The sequence below is a fragment of the Panthera tigris genome, chromosome C1 (assembly GCF_018350195.1).
Source record: "Panthera tigris isolate Pti1 chromosome C1, P.tigris_Pti1_mat1.1, whole genome shotgun sequence".
Taxonomy (NCBI): Eukaryota; Metazoa; Chordata; class Mammalia; order Carnivora; family Felidae; genus Panthera; species Panthera tigris.
In genome coordinates, this window is record NC_056667.1 from 38,445,197 (window position 1) to 38,465,065 (window position 19,869).

Here is a 19,869-nt window from a genome sequence, read left to right on the forward strand (position 1 = left end):
CCTAGCAGCCCCTGTCTAGAGTTCAGTGGATTAACCAGCTAAAACAACAAACAAAACCCTGGGTAATTTTCTTACAAGTGATCCAGAAACCATACTTTTAGAACAAATGAAGAATCTATAGAGAACCCTACTGTTGAATTTCTAAGCTCAACAGGCAGAGGTGACCTACTTGGTTACAGGACCTAGACATTCCATCTGCCCATCTCTTCCACTGAGGCCACTGAGCCCCCCTTGCAGCCTGCCAGATCCCAGGATCATTCTGGATTCAAGGTCAGGTAAGGGCAAGCACAGTGGATATAAGAAGTGCTGGTTTAGTAAATTAGCTTGTTACCCATGGCAGGTGGGGTTTCATGTCTGCTTTTGTTCCCGTCTTTCTGCCTAGTTTTCTGCATCCAGCCCTTTGTTTCAGGCCCTGTAACTGTTTCTTATGCTAATACTCCTTCCCTCATTCAGGGTTGGTTTTTGTTTGTTTGTTTGTTTGTTTGTTTAATATCTTTGCAAACCCTGGATGAACCAGCACCTGTGATTAGGAAGGCAGCTGAGGAGTCAGAAGTCCTTTGGGTGCTGAGGTAGAAAACCTGGGTTCAAGTTCTGACTTTTAAAAGTACAAGCTTTTGTGAATTTAGGCAAATTCTATCATTTCTCTAAGATAAAGATGCCTGCTTCATAGGGTTGTTTTGTTGCATAAACAAAGTATTGCATGCAAAATCACTTGGACACTGTAACGTGCTATATTAAAGCCAGCTGTGGTGGTGGGCATTATGGCTGCTACTATTCTCCCCTCCAGGGAGGAGAAGATGGTTAGGTGTCCCTCCTCTGAAACTTCAGGGAGGAAGGAAAGAAGTGTCCAGGGGTTTGGAGTAGAAAAGCAGAGAGAGAATCAGGGCAGAGGACTTGGTGGGAACAACAGAAACATGTGCTTGAGACAACCAAGGGAACCCTAGGTTAACAAGGGGGAACAAGATGTGGGCAGAGGCCAGAGCGCGGGAGGGAATTGTCACCAGACCCAGATCTCCAAAGTGATATGAAATGTTGTAAAGTGATATGAAATGCTTCCTAATGCACCACCCACCTAAGGCTGGATTTGAGCTCGCCTCACAAACTAGTTTAATGACACTTGATATGGAAAAAGACAAGTTTTGTTCCCTCTAAAAGCAGCTAAAAACCACCAATTCTCCTTTCACCATCGTGATTAAAAACTTTTCTCTAACAAGACAGTCTTTTGTATAACAAAAGAAAAAACCTTCTGAAGGACATTCAGCTATTCATCCAAGAATGGAACTCAGCTGGGCTGCCCCGCCTCAATTTTCAGTTTCTAGAGAGAAGTGTATCAGGTTTATGTGACAATGATTCGGCCATCATCTGGAGGGGAGGAAATAGCACTGCAAGTGCCCAATGCAGACCCTATTGGCATTTCAGAGAATGACCTACTAGGCTATAGCTAGGTTAGGGAGAAAAAATAACAGTTGTTTGTAGTGACCAGCCTCAAAGAAGGACTTCCCATAATAACATGAGATTTTCCAAGGTTCTGATATGTGCCAGATACATGATCTCATCTAATATCCACAAAAGCCCTATAGGGTTATTATTATTAGATACATTTTAAAAATTGGAGAGCTGAAGCTCTAAGGGATTGTATTTTGTCCAAAATCATATACAGAGTAAATGGTAGAGGTTAAGATTTGAATCCCTTGTCTAGCTAATCTCAAAACTCGTGCTGCTTGCTACTTAGAATTTCTTTCTTTTTCTTTTCTCTCATTCTTTTTTGGTCATAGAGACACTTTATTTTCTGTCTCAGTAGTGCTGAGTAAGCACTGTTAATGGCAGGTCCATAAATGTTGCTAAGAGCAAACTCTCACATTCCTTAAACCTATCCTCACCCCTCTCATTGATGATTTAGACCAGAGCATGAAAGATATGTACCACCCTATATGACCTGCCATTGTGCCCTTAGTCTCTAGGAATTTTAAGTACATGTACTTGGATCACACCTCGTCTCAACTCAGTGGCAGCCCAGTAGCCATTTACCAGAGTGCAAAGGACTGTCATAAACTGGGAACTGGATACTGGGGCACCCAACTTTCTTTTCCTAAATGAGAGATCTTACTTGTCTTAATCCATTGAGCCAAAAGTATTTCTCATGTTCATGGCCAATGAAAGGTTCTTATAGTTTAGGCTTACCTTAGGATAGAAAGACACAGATGAACAAATGCAGCTATTTATTTATGGAAGAAACAGTAGCTAGAGAAGTCTCAATATTTTTCTCAGAAACCTCTGCCAATCTCCAAAAGTCAGACTAATACTTATCTTGGGAATAAGGGAAAAATCTGTGGAGGAATGATAAAAGGTAAGTGGGTCTGAAAGGAATGAAAGATGTATTACTGATATCATCATTACCATAATCATTAGTGTTTTGGTAGCCAGCCTCCAACATGGCCCCTGAATGATACTCACTTTCTGGCATTCATGTCCTTGTATAGTTGCCTCACACAGCGAATAAGCTGACTTGTGTAACTAATAAGATATTATAGAATGACAGCATATGACTTCCTAGGCTAGTTCAAAAGAGACATTGCAGCTTTTACCTTGCTCTCTCTTGGAGTAATCACTCTGAAGGAAACCAACTGCCATGTTGTAGGGATACTTAAGCAGCCCTATAAAGAAGTCTGTATGGGAAGGGACTGAGGCCTCCTGTTAAAAGGCAGCACCAACTCACCCTCCACGTGAATGAGTTATCTTGAGAGATGATCCTCCAGTCTTCATATAACCACAGCCTTGGCTGACATCTTTTTTTTTTTTTTTTAATATTTATTTGTTTTTGAGAGAAAGAGAGAGAGAGAGAGAGAGAGGGTGCAGGAGGGGCAGAGAGAGTGGGGACAGAGGATCTGAAAAGGGCTCTGTGCTGACAGCAGAGAGCCTAACATGGGGCCCAAACCCATGAACCACAAGATCATGACTTGAGCTGAAGTTGGATGCTTAACTGACTGAGCAACCTAGGCGCCCCAGGCTTGGCTGACAACCCTGAGCCAAAACTCTCCAACTAAGCTGCTAGTAGATTCCTGACCCACACAAACTGTGTGACAATAAACATTTATTGTTGTTTGAAATTGCTAAGTCTTGGGGCAATTTGTCACAAAGCAATGTAATCACAATAACAACTATTTATTTAAAATCTACTAGGGGCTATACACTTTACTATGCTAGCCATTTTATATATATCATATCTAATCTACAGAATTCTAACAAGTATTGTTATCATCCTGATCTTTTATAGATGGTAAAATGGAAGTAAGGCACAGAAAAACTAATAGACTTTCCTAACGTCAACTTTAAGTGGAAGAGGTAGAATTCAAACACGTGATGTATGTTTTTAATATAACACCCCTCGCTCTGTCACCTATACCCTGCTGTTACACACATGTACGATAAATAAATAGAAAATAAATGAATAAAAAAGTGCGGAGTACATGCCTGCTTTTGTGTTAATTTGTAGAAGATTAAGACACTTTTTACTATAAATAATTCTACACCAAAAAATTGGATAACCTAGAAGAAATTGATAAATTCCTAGAAACATACAATCTACAAGGAATGAGTCAGAAAGAAACAAAAAATCTGAACAGAGCAATAATGACTAAGGATATCAAAATAGTAATCAACCCCCCACCCTGCCCCCACCAATGAAGAGAAGTCACGACTAGATGGTTTCACTGGTGAATTCTACAAACATTTAAAGAAGAATTAATGCCAATCCTTCTCCAACTCTTGCAAAAAATTGAAGAGAAGGGTACATTCCCGAATTCATTTTACGAAGCCAATGTTAACTGGATACCAAAGCCAGATAAGGGGACTATAAGAAAAGAGAACTACAGGACAATATCCCTAATGAATATACGTGTAAAAATTCTCAACAATATACTAGCAAATGGAATTCAACAGCACATGAAAAAGATCATACACCATGATCAAGTGGGATTTATTTCTGGGATGCAAGGATGGTTTAACATATGCAAATCAAAGACATAATATGCCTCATTAGTAGACAGAAGGATAAAATCATATGATCCTCTCAACAGATGCAGGAAAAAAATTAACAAAATTCAACATCCTCGCATGATGAAAACTCTAAAAAGACTGGGCATAAAAAGAATATACCTCAACATAATAAAGCCCATATATGACAAACCCACAGCTAATATCACACTCAACAGTGAAAGGTTGAAAGCTTTTTCTCTAATATCAGGAAGAAGACAAGGGTGCCCATTCTCACCACACATATTCAATATAGTACTGGAAGTCCTAGTCAGAGCAGTTAATAAAAAAATACATAAAGAGATCTAAATTGGAAAGGAAGAAATAAAACTATTTCTGTTTGCAGATAACATGATCTTATATAGAGAAAACCCTAAAGGCTCCACCAAAACAAATTCAGCAAAGTCGCAGGATAGAAAATCGACATACGGAAGTCAGTTGCATCTCTATACACCAACAACAAATGATACTAAAGAGAAATAAAGTAAACAACCCTATTTCCAATAACATCAAAGCCAATAAAACACGTAGGAATAAATTTACCTAAGGAGGTGAAAGATCTGTAGACTGTAGCCTTTAAGACAGTGATGAAAGAAATTGAAAAAGACACAAATGCAAAGATATCCTGTGTTCACGTATTGAGAAAATTGGTATTATTAAAATGTCCATACTATTCACTTGGTAATGAGTCCTATCCCAGTGCCGAGAGTCTAGCTGCAGAGACCCTGCTGGGTCTAGCTCTTTCAAGAGAAAGTCTGCTGCAGAACAGATCAATGTTTGCTCTGCTCTCAGACCTCATAATTCACATATTTGGTTCAACTTAACCATAATCATTGCAAAAATTCATGTGATCTTGGGCCATTAGTTAATGCCAGGGCCCAATTTTTCTCCCAATTTTATGGATGATGTTTATAACTCAACTCTCAGCCAATCAGCACAGTAGATTTTCCTGGACACAGATACTTCTTCAAAGTCAAGCTCATAGTGATGTAATCACAAAATAAGAAGTAAAAGAGATTCTGCTGGGACTTCTGGGTGAGAGTCTCTTGCTTACTCCAATTAGACTAGAATTTGGGGGGATGTAAATTTTGCACCTACAGCGATCTTGAGATCACATGTGACCTGGGAAAGGAGACAACACCAAGCAAGGTGAGTTAAGAGACGGACAAAAACAGACTAGGTCCTATGAACCCTATATCAAGATGCACAGAAAGACTGACTTATTTCTGGATTATTTACTCATACGAACCAATTAATTGCCTATTTTTCCCTTAAGCTAATTTAGGTTGCTTTTTTAAATGTTTATTTATTTATTTTTGAGAGAGAGAGAGAGAGCAAGAGCAAGTGGGGGAGGGGCAGAGAGAAAAAGAGAGAATCTCAAGCAGGTTCCTACTGTCAGCGAGGAGCCTGGTGCAGGCCTCAAACCCATGACTGTGAGATCATGACCTGAGCTCAAATCAAGAGTTGGACACTTAACCAACTAAGATATCCAGGCACCCCAAGCCAATTTAGGTTGTTATTAAGGACTTCTACTTATATAGTTCCTGTGCCTTAATTTTACTGTTTATGCCTTGAATTCCAGTTTGTCTAGTTCTGAGGCCTGCATTCAGTCTGATGGCCAAGGTCTTATCAGCTCCATTCTGATCTGACTTCCTTCATGCTGATCAGCTATGGTGCCTTTGGATGCCACACCTCCAATTCCCCTCCCCAGAGCTCAGCCCACCCATCTGGATGTCCCAAAATGGGATCCTTGAACCCTTCTAATTAACCTTCTCACCTGAGTCCTGGGATATGGCATCTGTAACAGGACAAAGATCCTAGGAACATAGCACTCAGTTTGTCTCTCAGGGACCAGGAGAATAAACAAAACATGTTCTCTTTGCCTTTATATGTTTCTTTGTATGTTTCTAAAATTATTTTACTTAATTAACTTAATAAACCATCTGAGTGACACCCAAGGCTGTTGTGTTTCATCGTTGACATGAGAGAAGGAGGTTGGGGAATGGAGGTGGTAAAATGAATTGATACAAACTTTCTGGAAAATGAGCTGGAAACTAGACACAATAATTCCTTAAACATATTCTTGCTCTCTGGCCCAGTAATTCTACTTCTAAAATGTCCAGGTAAAAACTTATATAAAAGAAGTAAAAAGGTTTTTCCACAAATAGTTTTGTGGTAGAGTTATTTATAAGAGAAAACATCTGGAAATAACATGAATGCACAACAATAGGATGTGGATTTTTATAAACTAGACTATATATAAAAGATGGAAGATACTAGAGCTTTTAAAATAAGTATGCCTTTAAAATGCTCATAAAATGCTCATGGATGTAGTAATTCAAACCCTAGTAATCTATCTTAAGATAATAACCTAAAATGTAGGGAAAATATATACACAAAGATTCATAAATTATTCATAACATCGAGAAACTAGAATTTAAGTTAAATATATAACATTATTGGCATGGGGAAATATTTTTCTTGTAATATTAAGTGAAAAGTCAGGATAAAATTTTATATTCTACATGATCTCAACTATGTAAAACAAAATTATACATGCATAGAAAAAAAGGCGAAGAAGTAAATGTGTTAAAATATTAAACAGTGATTGCCTCTGGGAGATAACTGATATTTCATCTTTATAACTTCTCTGTGTTTTTAAAATTTGCACCATGGGCATGTGCAATTTTTTAATAGAGAAAGTTATTATAAAAAAGATGGTAAGTATGTAAACTACATAGCAACATGAAGATTGTTTATGAAATAATGTTAAGTGAAAAAAGATGTATATAAAAACGTACTGTGATTGCAATTATGTAAATATGTTTCTGCATATAGACAAGAACTGAAAGGGAAAATGTATAAATAGAATTAGGTTTTGTATTGTGCTAAGGCTGTGGGACTAGGAGTAATTTATTTTTCTTCTTTAAAAATCTCTTTTAAAGTTGTTTTAACGACGTGCATGAATTTTTTGAACTAGCCGCTCTCTGCACATCCATGGTGCTGCTAACCTTCTGGCAGTGAGGCCCAGGAGTCATTTGGCTTGGCTTCACTCCTGGTCCTGGCTACCCTGGACGGGTTCCACAGGCCTCCTGTTGGCTCTAAAGATGGTCAGAGGCACATAACAATGGCTAATTTGGCCTCTCTTGTTTCTTTAGTTTCCAGAGGGGATGAGTTTATGTCATGGGGGACTTTAATAAAAGACCAAACTCAAACTTGTCATGTCATGGTCAGCAACCCCAGTCTATCACCACTCAACATATGTATTGCTTTAACAAGGTTAAGAGAGGATTATAAAAGAAAAAAAAAAGGAAGCTTACAAGATTTGCAATCAGAAACAAATCTAGCCATGATTTGTTTTCTGGAGGTTTCTATGATGTCTTAGGAAATCAATTGTCTCTTCAGGACATAGCTCAGTTAGTGGGAAAGTCCCAATGACTATGATACTGTGGCATTCCGGACTTTCCTCATCCCCAGAAAAGTGAGTCAATATGAATCCCATCTGGGAAAGAAGACTCCATGGACCAATATTACAAGTGAAGTGATATTTATATGTAGCAGCAGCAGAAAAGGCAAAGGATTTAGAATCAGACAGTTCTGAATTTGAATCCTGATTCCATCACTTATTAACTGTGCTCAAGCAGGCAGTTCACATAATTATGCTGCACTTTCATTTCTCATCTTTAAAACAGAAAAGGCAATGCTTGTCTTATGGGGTGGTGGGGGAAATTATGTGAAAAATATATGTAAAGCACTTAACACAGCTCTGGCACTTAGTGCCAGTATTTAGATACTCCCTTAATACTATCCTTCTAGTATATACCATCAAAAAGCTATGACCATTTGACAAGAGTGCCCAGGTAATTCAACAGGGGGAAAACAGTCTTTTCAACAAATGGTGCTGGGAAAACCAAACACATTCAAAAGAGGTAAGCTGGACTCCTACCTCACATCATATAAAAAAATTAACTCACAAGAGTACATCTTTATGAATTTAAGTTAGGCAATGTTTTCCAAGATATATCAAAAGTACAAGCAACAAAAGGAAAAAAAAATAGGTAAATTGAATTTCATAATAGTTACATGCTTCTTTTGCTCCAAAGAACATCAAGCAGGTGAAAAGACAACCCATCTGAAAAAATATTTGCAAATCATATATCTAATAAAAGACCTTATACTCAGAATATATACTTTAAAACTCTTACAATTAAACAATAAAAAGATAAATGTAACTTAATTAAAAATGAGTAAGGAAAAAGAATTTGACTAAACATTTCTCCAAGAAGATATACAAATGGCCAAAAAGCACATGAAAATATGCTCACCATCATTCGTCATTAGGCACATGCAAATCAAAACTATAATGAGATACTACTTCACACCCACGAGGATGACTATAATCAAAAGATAGGTGTGATTGGGTGGCTCAGTCGATTAAGTGCCCAACTCTTGATTTCAGCTCAGGTCATGATCTCATGGTCGTGAGATCAAGCCCTGTGTCATGATCTTATGGTCATGAGATCGAGCCCCACATTGGGCTCAGTTCTGGGCATGGAGTCTGCTTAAGATTCTCTCTCTCTCTCTCTCTCTCTCTCTCTCTCTCTCTCTCTCTCTCTTTCCCTCTCCCTCTCTCTCCCCCTCTGCCTTCCCTCACTCACACATGAATGCTCTCTCACTCTCTCTCTCTCTCTCTCTCTCAAAAAAAAGATAGATAATAACAAGTGTCAGAGAGGATGTGGAGAAATTGGATGTGTCCTACATTGCTGATAAGAATGTAAAATGGTACAGCTACTTTGGAAAACATTTTGGCAGTTTCTCAAAATTTATATCCTAACACTTACCATATGACCCAACAATTCTATTTCTAAGGTTTATATCCAAGAGAACTGAAAACACATGTTTACACAAAACTTATACACCAATGCCCATAGCAGCATTATTCATAATAGACAAAAAGTGGAAACAAATGAAATAGAATGGATAAACAAATTGTGATATATCCATACAGAAATATTATTTGGCAATAAAAAGGAATGAAGTACTGATACATACTACAATATGGATGGGCCTGAAAATATTATGCTAAGTGGAAAAGCTAGTCAAGAAAGGCCACATACTGTACAATTCCACTTATATGAGATGTCCAGAATAGGCATATCCATAAGGACAGAAGGTAGATTAGCGGTTTCCAGAGCATGGGGGAAGGCAGAAATAGGAAGTGACTGTTAATGGAGTTTCTTTTTGGAGTGGTGATAATGTTCTGGAATTAGTGGTAATAGTTATACAACTCTGTGAATATACTGAACCCCACTAAATGATGCATTTAAAAGGTGGATATTATGGCATGTGAATTACATCTCAATAAAGCTATTATTTTATTTTTTAATTTTTTAAATGTTTTTATTTATTTTTGAGACAGAGAGACAGAGCACGAGCAGGGGATGGGCAGAGAGAGAGGGAGACACAGATTCCAAAGCAGGCTCCAGGCTCTGAGCTGTCAGCACAGAGCCCAACGCGGGGCTCAAACTCATGGACTGTGAGATCATGACCTGAGCTGAAGTCGGACACTTAACCGACTGAGCCACCCAGGAGCCCCTATTTTCTTTTTTTGATGTTTATTTATTTTTGAGAGAGAGAGAGAGAGAGAGACAGGCAGAGTGTGAGCAGGGGAGGGGCTGAGAGAGAAAGAGAGAGAGAGAGACAGAATCCAAAGCAGGCTCCAGGCTCTGAGCTGTCAGCACAGAGCCTGATGTGGAGCTTGAACTCATGAAATGCAAGATCATGACCTCAGCGGAAATTGGAGGCTTAACCGACTGAACCACCCAGGCACCCCAGTAAAGCCATTATTTTAAAAAACCTAAGACCAGCACTCTTAACTTGATAGTGGGAATATAAAAATATTTCTGTAGGTGTGATTAAGGAATCATTGCCAAATATTCTAGTTCTCTGCACTGCAGTCCCCTTCCCTGTGGGAAGAGTATACATCTCCACCCTGTTGAATTTAGGAGTGGTCATATAACTTGCTTCGACCAAGGAAATATGGGTGGAAGTGACCCCTTCCAAATATTTTTAGAGCAAGTACATGGCTCACTGTATCTCTCCCTTTTCCCTCTGCCATGATGACCCATGTGGCAGGTGCTGCAATGTCACATATTCACTGGGCACTTACTTGTGCACAATGTTAAATAATTTCCAATTGCCAACATGTGCAAATCTATCCTGAGAGCTTTCTTTGGCCACTGGAATCTGCTATGTCCATACTTCTTGAGCAGATTGGAAGTCTGGAAGGGAATTAGCACACCCACTTTCACTCTCACTCCTTTGCCTCCCAGAGGGATAACTCGAGGCTTATTTTCCACATTAACTTCCAGGGTTCTCCAGTTTGATTAAGTTCCAGTTGTCCTTAGTGGTAGCTTGCCTCTTCTTCCTTCTCCTTCTCCCTCTCCCTCTCCCTCTCCGTCTCCCTCACCCTCTGCCTCTTCCTCTCCCTCCTTCTCCGTCTCCTCCTCCTCTTTCTCCTTCTCCTTCTCCTTCTCCTTCTCCTTCTCCTTCTTCTTCTTCTCCCTTCTTTTCCTGTATTGCTTCCTTGCTTTGCTACCAAGGTCTCCGGGATTATGTCCCAAATAAATTACTTGCCCTGAAATCTTTGTCTCAAGGTTTTCTTCTTAGGGAACCCAAACTAAGACACCCAGGTATGTTTCAAAGAAAGAATGCTTGGTCTGGGTGCCAGAGTAAAGACGATGTAAAGCAGGGGTGCCTGGTGGGCTCAGTCAGTACAGCATGTGACTCTTAACTTCAGGGTCATAAGTTCAAGCCCCACATTGGGTGTGGAGCCTACTGAAATAATAATAATAAAATAAAATAAGATTAAAAAAAAAGAAGATGTAAAGCAGAGCTGTCTCCAATCCATGAGGGACATGTACCAAAAGTGACAAATAAGCCTTTTTTTTTTTTTAGCTTCTGAAATTTTGGTGTCATTGTTACTTCAGCATAATGTAGCCTGTCATGACTAGTGACCTATGTACACCTTTCTCAGTAATTCTCATTCTAGGAATTTTTCCTAGAGAAATAATTACAGATGCATACAAAAGTCTTTATAGAAGAATGTTCACTGTGGTATTATTTATAATTAAATAACTGGGTACAACTTAACATATAATAGAGTTTTTATAAATTATAAATATAATGGAATGATTTTCAACTAGGTAAAATTCCCTTTTAGAGAATATTTAATAACATTGAAAATGTTCATACTACATTCAAATAAAACAGTTTATATAGTATCATCTGAATTTTATTTTTAAAATTACATATGTATATACATGTGCAAAAAATAATAGTTTCTCTTTGCAGTCTGGTGGTTAGGAGTTTTGCTTGGATAAGAGAAAAATACTTCTTCATACTGCCTCCCTTTTATTGAAAAGGCTATAGGAGAATAAACTTTCCAGAAAGTAAAGAAGAAACTATAGCTGGATTTCTGGGTCAAATGGCTAAATAAATTCATGCTTCAATAAGCCCATTCTTTCTCATCAAATAGTAATATTGGATGAAAAAAGAAATGAAAATATGTATTTGGGTTCTCTTGTGAGAGACATGTCCCCACAAAGTTGAAACGAACAGAAATGTGAAAGGTAAGCTGTCCTGAGGCTACTTGCATGCTGAGATCTGGACATAGAAGCAGGAAGTAGCAGCTGAAGTTTGCCTCCTGTGGGACAACAGGAACTAACAGTACTCTGGAAGATGAGGATCAGAAACAACATCTTTTTTTTTTATGTTTATTTATTTTTGAGTGACAGAGAGAGTGACAGTATTTATTTTGAGAGACAGAGAGAGAGAGACAGACAGACAGACAGATAGACAGAGCATGAGCAGGGGAAGGGCAGAGAGAGGGAGACACAGAATGTGAAGCAGGCTCCAGGCTCTGAGCTGTCAGCACAGAGCCTGACACGGGGCTTGAACTCATAGACCATGAGATCATGACCTGAGCCAAAGTCGGATGCTTAACCAACAGACCCACCCAGGTGCCCCTACATCTTCTGCTTAGAGCCCTAGGGTGGGGCTCTCATGTCTTGAAAGGAGCCTAGGGAAAAAATTAAAAAGGCTGCTGTAGAACTTTCTGGGAAATAGCTCCTTGCACTGCAAGCCTAGAGAGGAGGTGAGGAATATAGATGCAGGAAACAGAAACAATGTCAAACTCTTCTGCTGACTTTTTGTCACTGGATCGGATATATCCCCACTATTTACCAGGTCCTATACTGAGATGTGGGTAGAGTTAACAACAAAAACCACCACACAGGGAGATGTGAGCACAGTAGGGGTTCTGGGGGTGGGGCGTTGGGGATGAGGAGAGAGAAAACCAGAAAATTTCCTCCTCAAAGTGCTCTTACAAATTAAAATTTCAAAATGCATGAAGAAATTAAATGCTAAAAATGATACAAAACAAAATTAACAATTATAACTTGAATTCACTCCAGATGAAACTTATTTTATAGAACAGTCAGAGATTTTAAAATAAGCATATTGAGGATGTTCAGAGAAACAAACGAAGGCATTAAAACAGAATAAGAAATTATGAAACAGAATAGGCAGAAATAAAACAAGAACAGGTGGATATGAACAAAATTAGAAATCTTGGAAATTAAAAATATATAGTCATTGAAATATTGAAAAAGACAGGGAAAAGAGTCTAGACTAGACATGGTCAAAAAGTGAATTTATAAATGCAAGTTACTTGTGGGGAACTCAGAATTAGTGCGGTAAGACAAAATGATAAAAATTATGAAAAACAAATTATGAAAAACAGGCACGGTGGGCCACCTGAGAAAATACAACAGTCATCTAATAGAAGTTCTTGAAGAAGAGAGTTAGAGGAATAAGGGAAAAGTAGTATTTGAAGAGAAATTTTGCCAATAATTTCTGAGAATTAAAGAAACACATACATTCTCAGGTGGAAGTATACTCAGAGTACCAAGTAGGGTAAATAGAAATGATTCATATCTATTTACAGCAAAAAAAAAAAAAAAAAAAAAAAAAAAAAAATCCCACCCAAACCAAAAACAGAACATTAAGATTTTCAATCTTGAAATCTATCAAAAAAGATAAGTTATCAAAAACAATTAAATAATTGGGGCGCCTGGGTGGCTCAGTCCGTTGAGCGTCTGGCATCCATCCGCTCAGGTCATGATCTCACGGTTTGTGAGTTCCAGCCCGCAGCGGGCTCTGTGCTGACAGCTCAGAGCCTGGAGCCTGTTTCGGATTCTGTGTCTCCCTCTCTCTCTGCCCTTCCCCTGCTCATGCTCTGTCTCTCTCTCTGTCAAAAATAAATAAACATTAACAATTTTTTTAAAAACAAATAATGGAAGACTTCTCATCAGCAACTATGCATGTCAGAAAACAAGTTTTAAAAGTCTTCAAAGTACAAAGGAAATTTCTCAAACTAGAATTTATACCTAGCCAAACTATTATTCCAGAGAGAAGTCAAAATAAGGACAAACATATATTAAGAGGGTTGCCTGTGGACTCTCACTAAATAGCTATTAAAGGATTCACTTTGGGGTATGTGGGTGGCTCAGTCAGTTAAGCAGCTGATTTTGGCTCAGGTCATGATCTCATGGTTCCTGAGTTCAAGCCCCATATCAGGCTCCACCTGATTGGGATTCTCTCTTTCCCTTCCTCTCTTTCTATAGCTTCCCTACTTGTGTATGTGCGTGTGCTCTCTCTCTCTCAAAATAGATAAGTAAACTAAAAAAAAAAAAAAATAAAGGATTCACTTTAATAAGGTAACAGGAAATCTTGATACATAATAAGAAGAAGAACACAAAATTTATAAGCTGTGTAGGAAAAGTAAATTAGTTCAGTACTGTTAGTAATTCATTGTTTTTCTTTTTTGCAACAGTTTAACTGAAAAGTCTGAAATAATAATAATTAGGTGGTGACAGGACAGTGTTCAATAGGTGGTTAAAGCATGTTTACATATGGGTAACCCATTGTCTCAGCACCATACAACAACTAGTCTTTTTTTTTTTTTTAAGTTTATTTATTTATTTGAGTTATCTTTACTGCCAACGTGGGCTCGAGCTCACGACCCTAAAACCAAGAGTTGCACTCTCTACCAACTGAGCCAGTCAGGCACCCCAACTAGTTTATCTTTTATTCAGCTTATTATGAAGGCTAATTTTGTGAAAGGCTGTAGATTTTGTAAGAAAATATATAATCAAATGTACATCCAAAGGTAATCAGTTAAAGTCAGAAATAAAATCAATAGCATCCAAATCTGTAGATTGGGTAGGGGGAAAGCAAGTAATATATAAAACATAATACCAAAAAAGGGAGGATGAGAAAAAAAAAGAAAATAAATGATAGACAGAAAGCACAAATATGGTAGTAGATATTTATCTAAATATATCAGTAATTATAATAAATACAAATAGATTAAATTCACCTGTCACAATACATAGATTATTGGATTTTATTAAAAAAAAACCCAACAGATACCGGTATTTCCAAAAGATTTCCATAAAAGAGAAAAGGAGAAGGATATCTCCCTACTAATTATAAAGATAATATTAAAATTAAGATGTATTATAAGTAAGACAGTGTGGAGTTAATTCAGAGTAAGTGTGGTAGACCAATGGAATAATACAGAGACCTCAGAAACAGATTCTGTATATAGGATAATTTCTATATGACAGGCATGTAATTGCTTATAAGTGGGAGAAGGGATGCAGTAGTTGTTGTATGGTGCTGAGACAATGGGTTATCCATATGTAAACAAAAAAAAATAAGTAAATCCCTAAGTCATATTATACAAAAGATCATTACTAAATGAGATAAAGACTCAGTATGAAATAAAACTTGACAATTCTTAGAGGTAAATACAGAAGAGTATGATATCCAGGGAAGGAAAGATTTCTTACATAAGTCACAAAAGCAAAGCAAGAGGTTGATAAATTTAATTCCATTAAATTTTTAAAAATCTTCCATGTAAAAGTACATTATTAATCAAAAAAAAAAAAAAAAAAACCCAACACCACAAGCCCCAGTCTGGGAGAAGATATTTGCAATGCATATAAGTGACAAAGTATTGATATTTGGAATAATAAAGGTTTATAAATCAATAAAAAGAAACAACAAATCAATGGAAAATGGAAAAAGAATATGAAAAGTCAATTCACCAAAGAAGAAACCAAAGTGGTCAATAAACATTTGAAAAGATACTCAACCCATCAGTAATCAGGGAAACAAATATTATAAAAACAATCGGATACCATTTCACATTTATCATGATGAGTGGTAAAATTTTGTAAGCCTGACAATTCCAAGTATTAAGGATTTAAGGAAATGGAAACCCTTACACTTTTCCATTGGAAGCATGTATTTGTTCAACTACCTTGGAAAACAACTGGCCATAATTACATAGTAAATTTGAACATGCACAAAATCAAGAATTCCTCTCCTAACTATATGCCCTAGAGAAATTCTCATGGTTATACACAGGAGTCAAGCACAAAAACACTCTTAGTAGCATTGCTTGCCATTATAAAAAACTGAAAATAGCCTAAATTATGATCAAAAAAAAGGATAAATAAATTGCAATGCAATCATATGTGGAATACAATATAGCAGTTACAATGAATGAACCAGTAGTATATGTATCTACATGAATCAATCTGTACAATATAATAATGAGTAAGGGAAAAGTCACAGAATGCCATTTACAGTGTGGCATCACTTAGAGGAATTTGTAAAAGAATACCAGTTATAGCTACTTTATTTTTATATACACAGATACGGAAAAAAATAGAATTTATTATAGTGGTTACCTGTAGAGTGAAGGGAGAAAGCTGCAATCAGTAAGAGTATAGAAAAGTCTCAACTAGATCTATAAATTTTTCAAATAGGGGACTCTGTGGCATTGATGGCTCAATATTGATATGATAAAGCCAACATGTTTGGTGGGGCAGGGAGGGCAATAACGGCTGTTCATTATATCTCTACTCTTTTCTGTATATTCAAAATTATTCACAGTAAAAAAAATAAGAAAAGAAGATAACACAGATTATTAAGGCTTCCAAATTCCCAACCTGCACTTCTGAAAGCTCTTAGTATATGAAGAGTGGCACCATCAGATTGAAGCTCTGTGTGGAGGATGGTGGTGAGGAGTACAGACAAGCTAGTACCTCCCACTGACGGCCCCAGAGAGGTAGTAAGCCCGCTGTTGCTGCTACAGCTTCTGGAGATAGGGAATAGGGATGATATGAAAAGTGAGGGACGGTCAGTCGCAATGGAGGAAAGTGCTTTTGACATGGGATAGAAGTTGTCCAGATAATACCTGGTCTAATGGTGCTTCCCAACCTTTCCATGTCATGGCACATATGGATATTTGTCCTGTACACTGGAGTGAGGCTACCACCCTGGAGGCTCCAGTTGCTCAGGTCCTACCTGTGCCCCTGAGAGGTAAGTGGATCAATAGCTCACAGGTGCAAATCTCACAATAATATCACACAAAGGTAGCCTACTTGCAGTACACAGTGTGCCATGGTATACCTTTTGGGAAGCTTTTACCCAGGAGACATTTTAGATAATATCTAAAAGTAGGTAAAATTATAAACCATTCCAAACTCTGGCAGCGGTTATTATTCTGCAATTCTGTAGCTCTTCAAAAGGAGTACACTCAGAGTCACTACTACTCTGCTTGAATTTGTGCAGCAGCAATTAGGAACAGAAAGAGCTAGCACAAAAGAACTAAAGTAAACAGGGTCTAAAGACATATCAAGAATCCCCTCCAATTCATACGTCTGCATCACATCAGGATGTAACAAGATGAAACTGGAATGTGGAAACAGGCAATCTGGGTTAGCACATGTGGAGTAGAATAGTACACAATTACAATGGACAGAAACCAAAGAAGGACAGAGATATTCCCTCACCAGCACCTTGCTGGGAGGGATTGGTAGGTCACATGTCACACACGTGAGCCACTCTAGTTATGTTAGCCCATGATTTGAAATTTCTATATGTTAATCATATATGCATTGAACATAGCTCATCTATAGAGCATATTAAACATTTTTCAACCACTTAATCTCTGTTCTTCTAAAGTCCTAAGCTCAAAAAGCTCTATCAGATGGAAATATGGTAAGGTCACCTGAACTGGGTAGATCCAACTTACATTTGTAGTCACTGTCTTTTACCTCAGTGACTGAGACCAGATGACTAGCCTTTGTGCTAAGATAGTGCCTGCAGAGGGCAGTTTCTCAATCTCCTTGTAAGTGAGCCAGCTGGCACCCAGGTACAGCATGGCAAGCTTGGTGAGAGCCAGAGATACCATGGTATAGACATATTGGATGCCAAGATATTGAAATGCCTCCATATTTACCAGTAATTAAGCCACTCCTAGAGCCCCAACCCTGCCATATGACCACTCTACCACATTTGCCCCTCCCTCGCAATCCCATATCCCTCCAGTCCAGTAACCAAAGCGTTAATGTCTAGCACAGCAGGGGTTCACCAGCACTGCTAAATATTTTGAATGGATAAAGATGACCCACCACACCCATTCTTGAAAGCTCACTAACCCTGCTGGCATCATCATCCTCTTGGATCCCAAGAGAGAATAGCAACTTTTGTTGGCCAGTTTTGCCTCAAGTTCCCAAACCAAAATAAAATACCTCTCTGGAAAAACTAAACTACTCAACCACTCTCTAGGCTAGATGCCAGGCCTAGGGGGAAGAATTCCCATGGCCACAGCTTTGTTGGGGAACTTGAATTTCCCCTAAAGTGAGACCAGAGTTATTCTGACCTTCAGCACAGAATACCAAACCTAATCACTTTTCCAGACTAGTCCTTCCTCATAAGCCATCCTTCCTCCATTCCATGCCTCCTGCCGGGCAGCTTTCCTGCTCCCCATGATTTCGAAACTCATTTCTCATGCGACCAAGACATTTCCTTGACACTTGAGTCCATTGAACGATCTGGGGAGAATTTGGCCCTGGAATATGTAGCAACATCAGATTATCAGTCCTGCCATCTGCAGAGTCAAGAGGAGGCAGCACAAAGCTGGGGGTTGGGGGTAGGAAATGCCTGTGAGGCAGAGAATGGAGGGAGAAGCATTGTTCATGGCACTAAGAGTTCTGCTGTTCATCCAGGGAGTCAAAGGAGGAAGGCAGGAATTGCACTTGGATAGGCAAACAGGCATCGCTTTGGGAAATAAGGGAAAAGCCAAAGCAGAACGGCTGCACCTACTCACCAGGGCTGGTGATTGTCAGGAGGTCAAGCTGCCGCTGTTGCTGCAAAAGAAAACATACTATGAGATCACTAAATTGAACGAGAGCGAACTGTGCTTAGCAGCTTAGGGTGGACACACAAAAGGGATATTCAGATACACAGAGCAGGGTATAAAGGGGAGAATGTGGTGCTTGCTCACAATTCTGCAGAGAGGCATTGCACCCTAGAGACAAAGGGAATGGATGGCTTTTTTGTTCATCCTTGTACAGTCAGAGGTGAGAGGCCTTAGAGGTCTTCCAGTCAGACCTATTTTATACCCAGGGAAAGGCCATGAGCTCATGTCCTCTGCACGAGATGCCCTTTGTTCATGCTAGCCCCACTGTTTAAGTATCTCATATCTTGGCAATCCTCTTTGCATGGGTCCCTACGTCACTGTCACCCTCTTCATATTCCTTTCTAACCAAGGTACTCCTGGGCTGGTTTATTTATTTAATTTGCTCAGCAATGCTATGACAATTTTAATTACTGATGATGAAACCATTTCTTTTCTAACTGAATCGTCTTATCTTTGTAACATATAACAATCATAGCAAAAGTATCTGCCTGGTGCACTAGTCCATATGAATGAGGCTGCTTATGTTTGTAGGCAATTGGCCCTGGCTACCCCAAGGGCTGAGGAGATCAATATCTCAGTAGGCTTGCCCCACATCACAGCATACCTACAGGAAAGCTCTGTCCTGAACTGGATGTCATGGGAACCTGAGGTTGGAGAAGTGGGTATTGGCGGCTGGGAGTGGGGCAGTGAGCAACTCTCTTAAAGACTTAAGCCAGGATTTCTTAAGCCCCAGATGACTTCTTTCTCTTTCCTACACTTGATTTTCCATAAATAGTCCCAGAAATCTGTATTTTTTTTCTCCAAAAGGGTAAAAGCAAACAAGAACCATTGCTCTAGGCTACATCTTGTAGTGACTTCTGATTACCCAGTATTTCTTCTAATAGATCCTTTGCCATATTTCACCTTACCTGCATTTCCCTATTTATCTTGTCTTTCTCCAAGAATGGGGAATGGCTTATTGAAATTCTGCTTAAGCAGAAATGAGAAGGCAGAAACATTTTTTGAGTGCCAACTATAGGCCAGGCACAGTACTGGGTGCTTTGATGTGTCATGTCTTTTCATACTCTTGGCAATCCTACAGGGTTGGTATTATACAGAGAAGTGGCATGAAATTCAGAGAGGAAAATTATCTTCCAAGAGCATCTCTTCATTAAATGGAAGGGCCCGGATTAGAATTTAGTCAGTTCTAATGCTGGCCTGAAAGCCCCAAATATGACAATGTACATAAATCATTATGATGGTGCCTGATACCTAATAGGTGCTCACCTAAAAGATAATCAGTACTGATGTTGTTGTTGTTACTATAGACCACGTGACCCTTGGTTTATATAAGTTACCTCTTCCTTTTTCATAGAATTATGGATACTTGGAGCTCAAAAGTCACTCACTGAGTTTGACCTGCTACCAGGTCAGGAATCCCTTCTGCAATGCCCCCACATTGCTTGTTTCATCCCTTTTCTTGATGGGGAGTTCATTACTTCTTATCAGTTGGATAG

At 38.6% G+C, this 19,869-nt stretch overlaps 1 protein-coding gene across 17 annotated transcripts in view; it reads right to left on the minus strand.

Annotated features, from left to right (window-relative positions):
- The window catches only part of LOC102965268 (BEN domain-containing protein 5), a 1,451,018-nt gene that overhangs the window by 315,201 nt on the left and 1,115,948 nt on the right, over nt 1-19,869 (minus strand). For all 17 annotated transcript variants that reach the window (XR_006221402.1, XR_006221404.1, XR_006221403.1 and 14 more), the window contains one exon: nt 18,281-18,320. Coding sequence is in view for 14 of the 17 variants with exons in the window: in XM_042997075.1 (XP_042853009.1) it covers nt 18,281-18,320 (40 nt within the window). In the remaining 3 variants the exon portion in view is untranslated. The remainder of the gene's footprint in view (nt 1-18,280; nt 18,321-19,869) is intronic.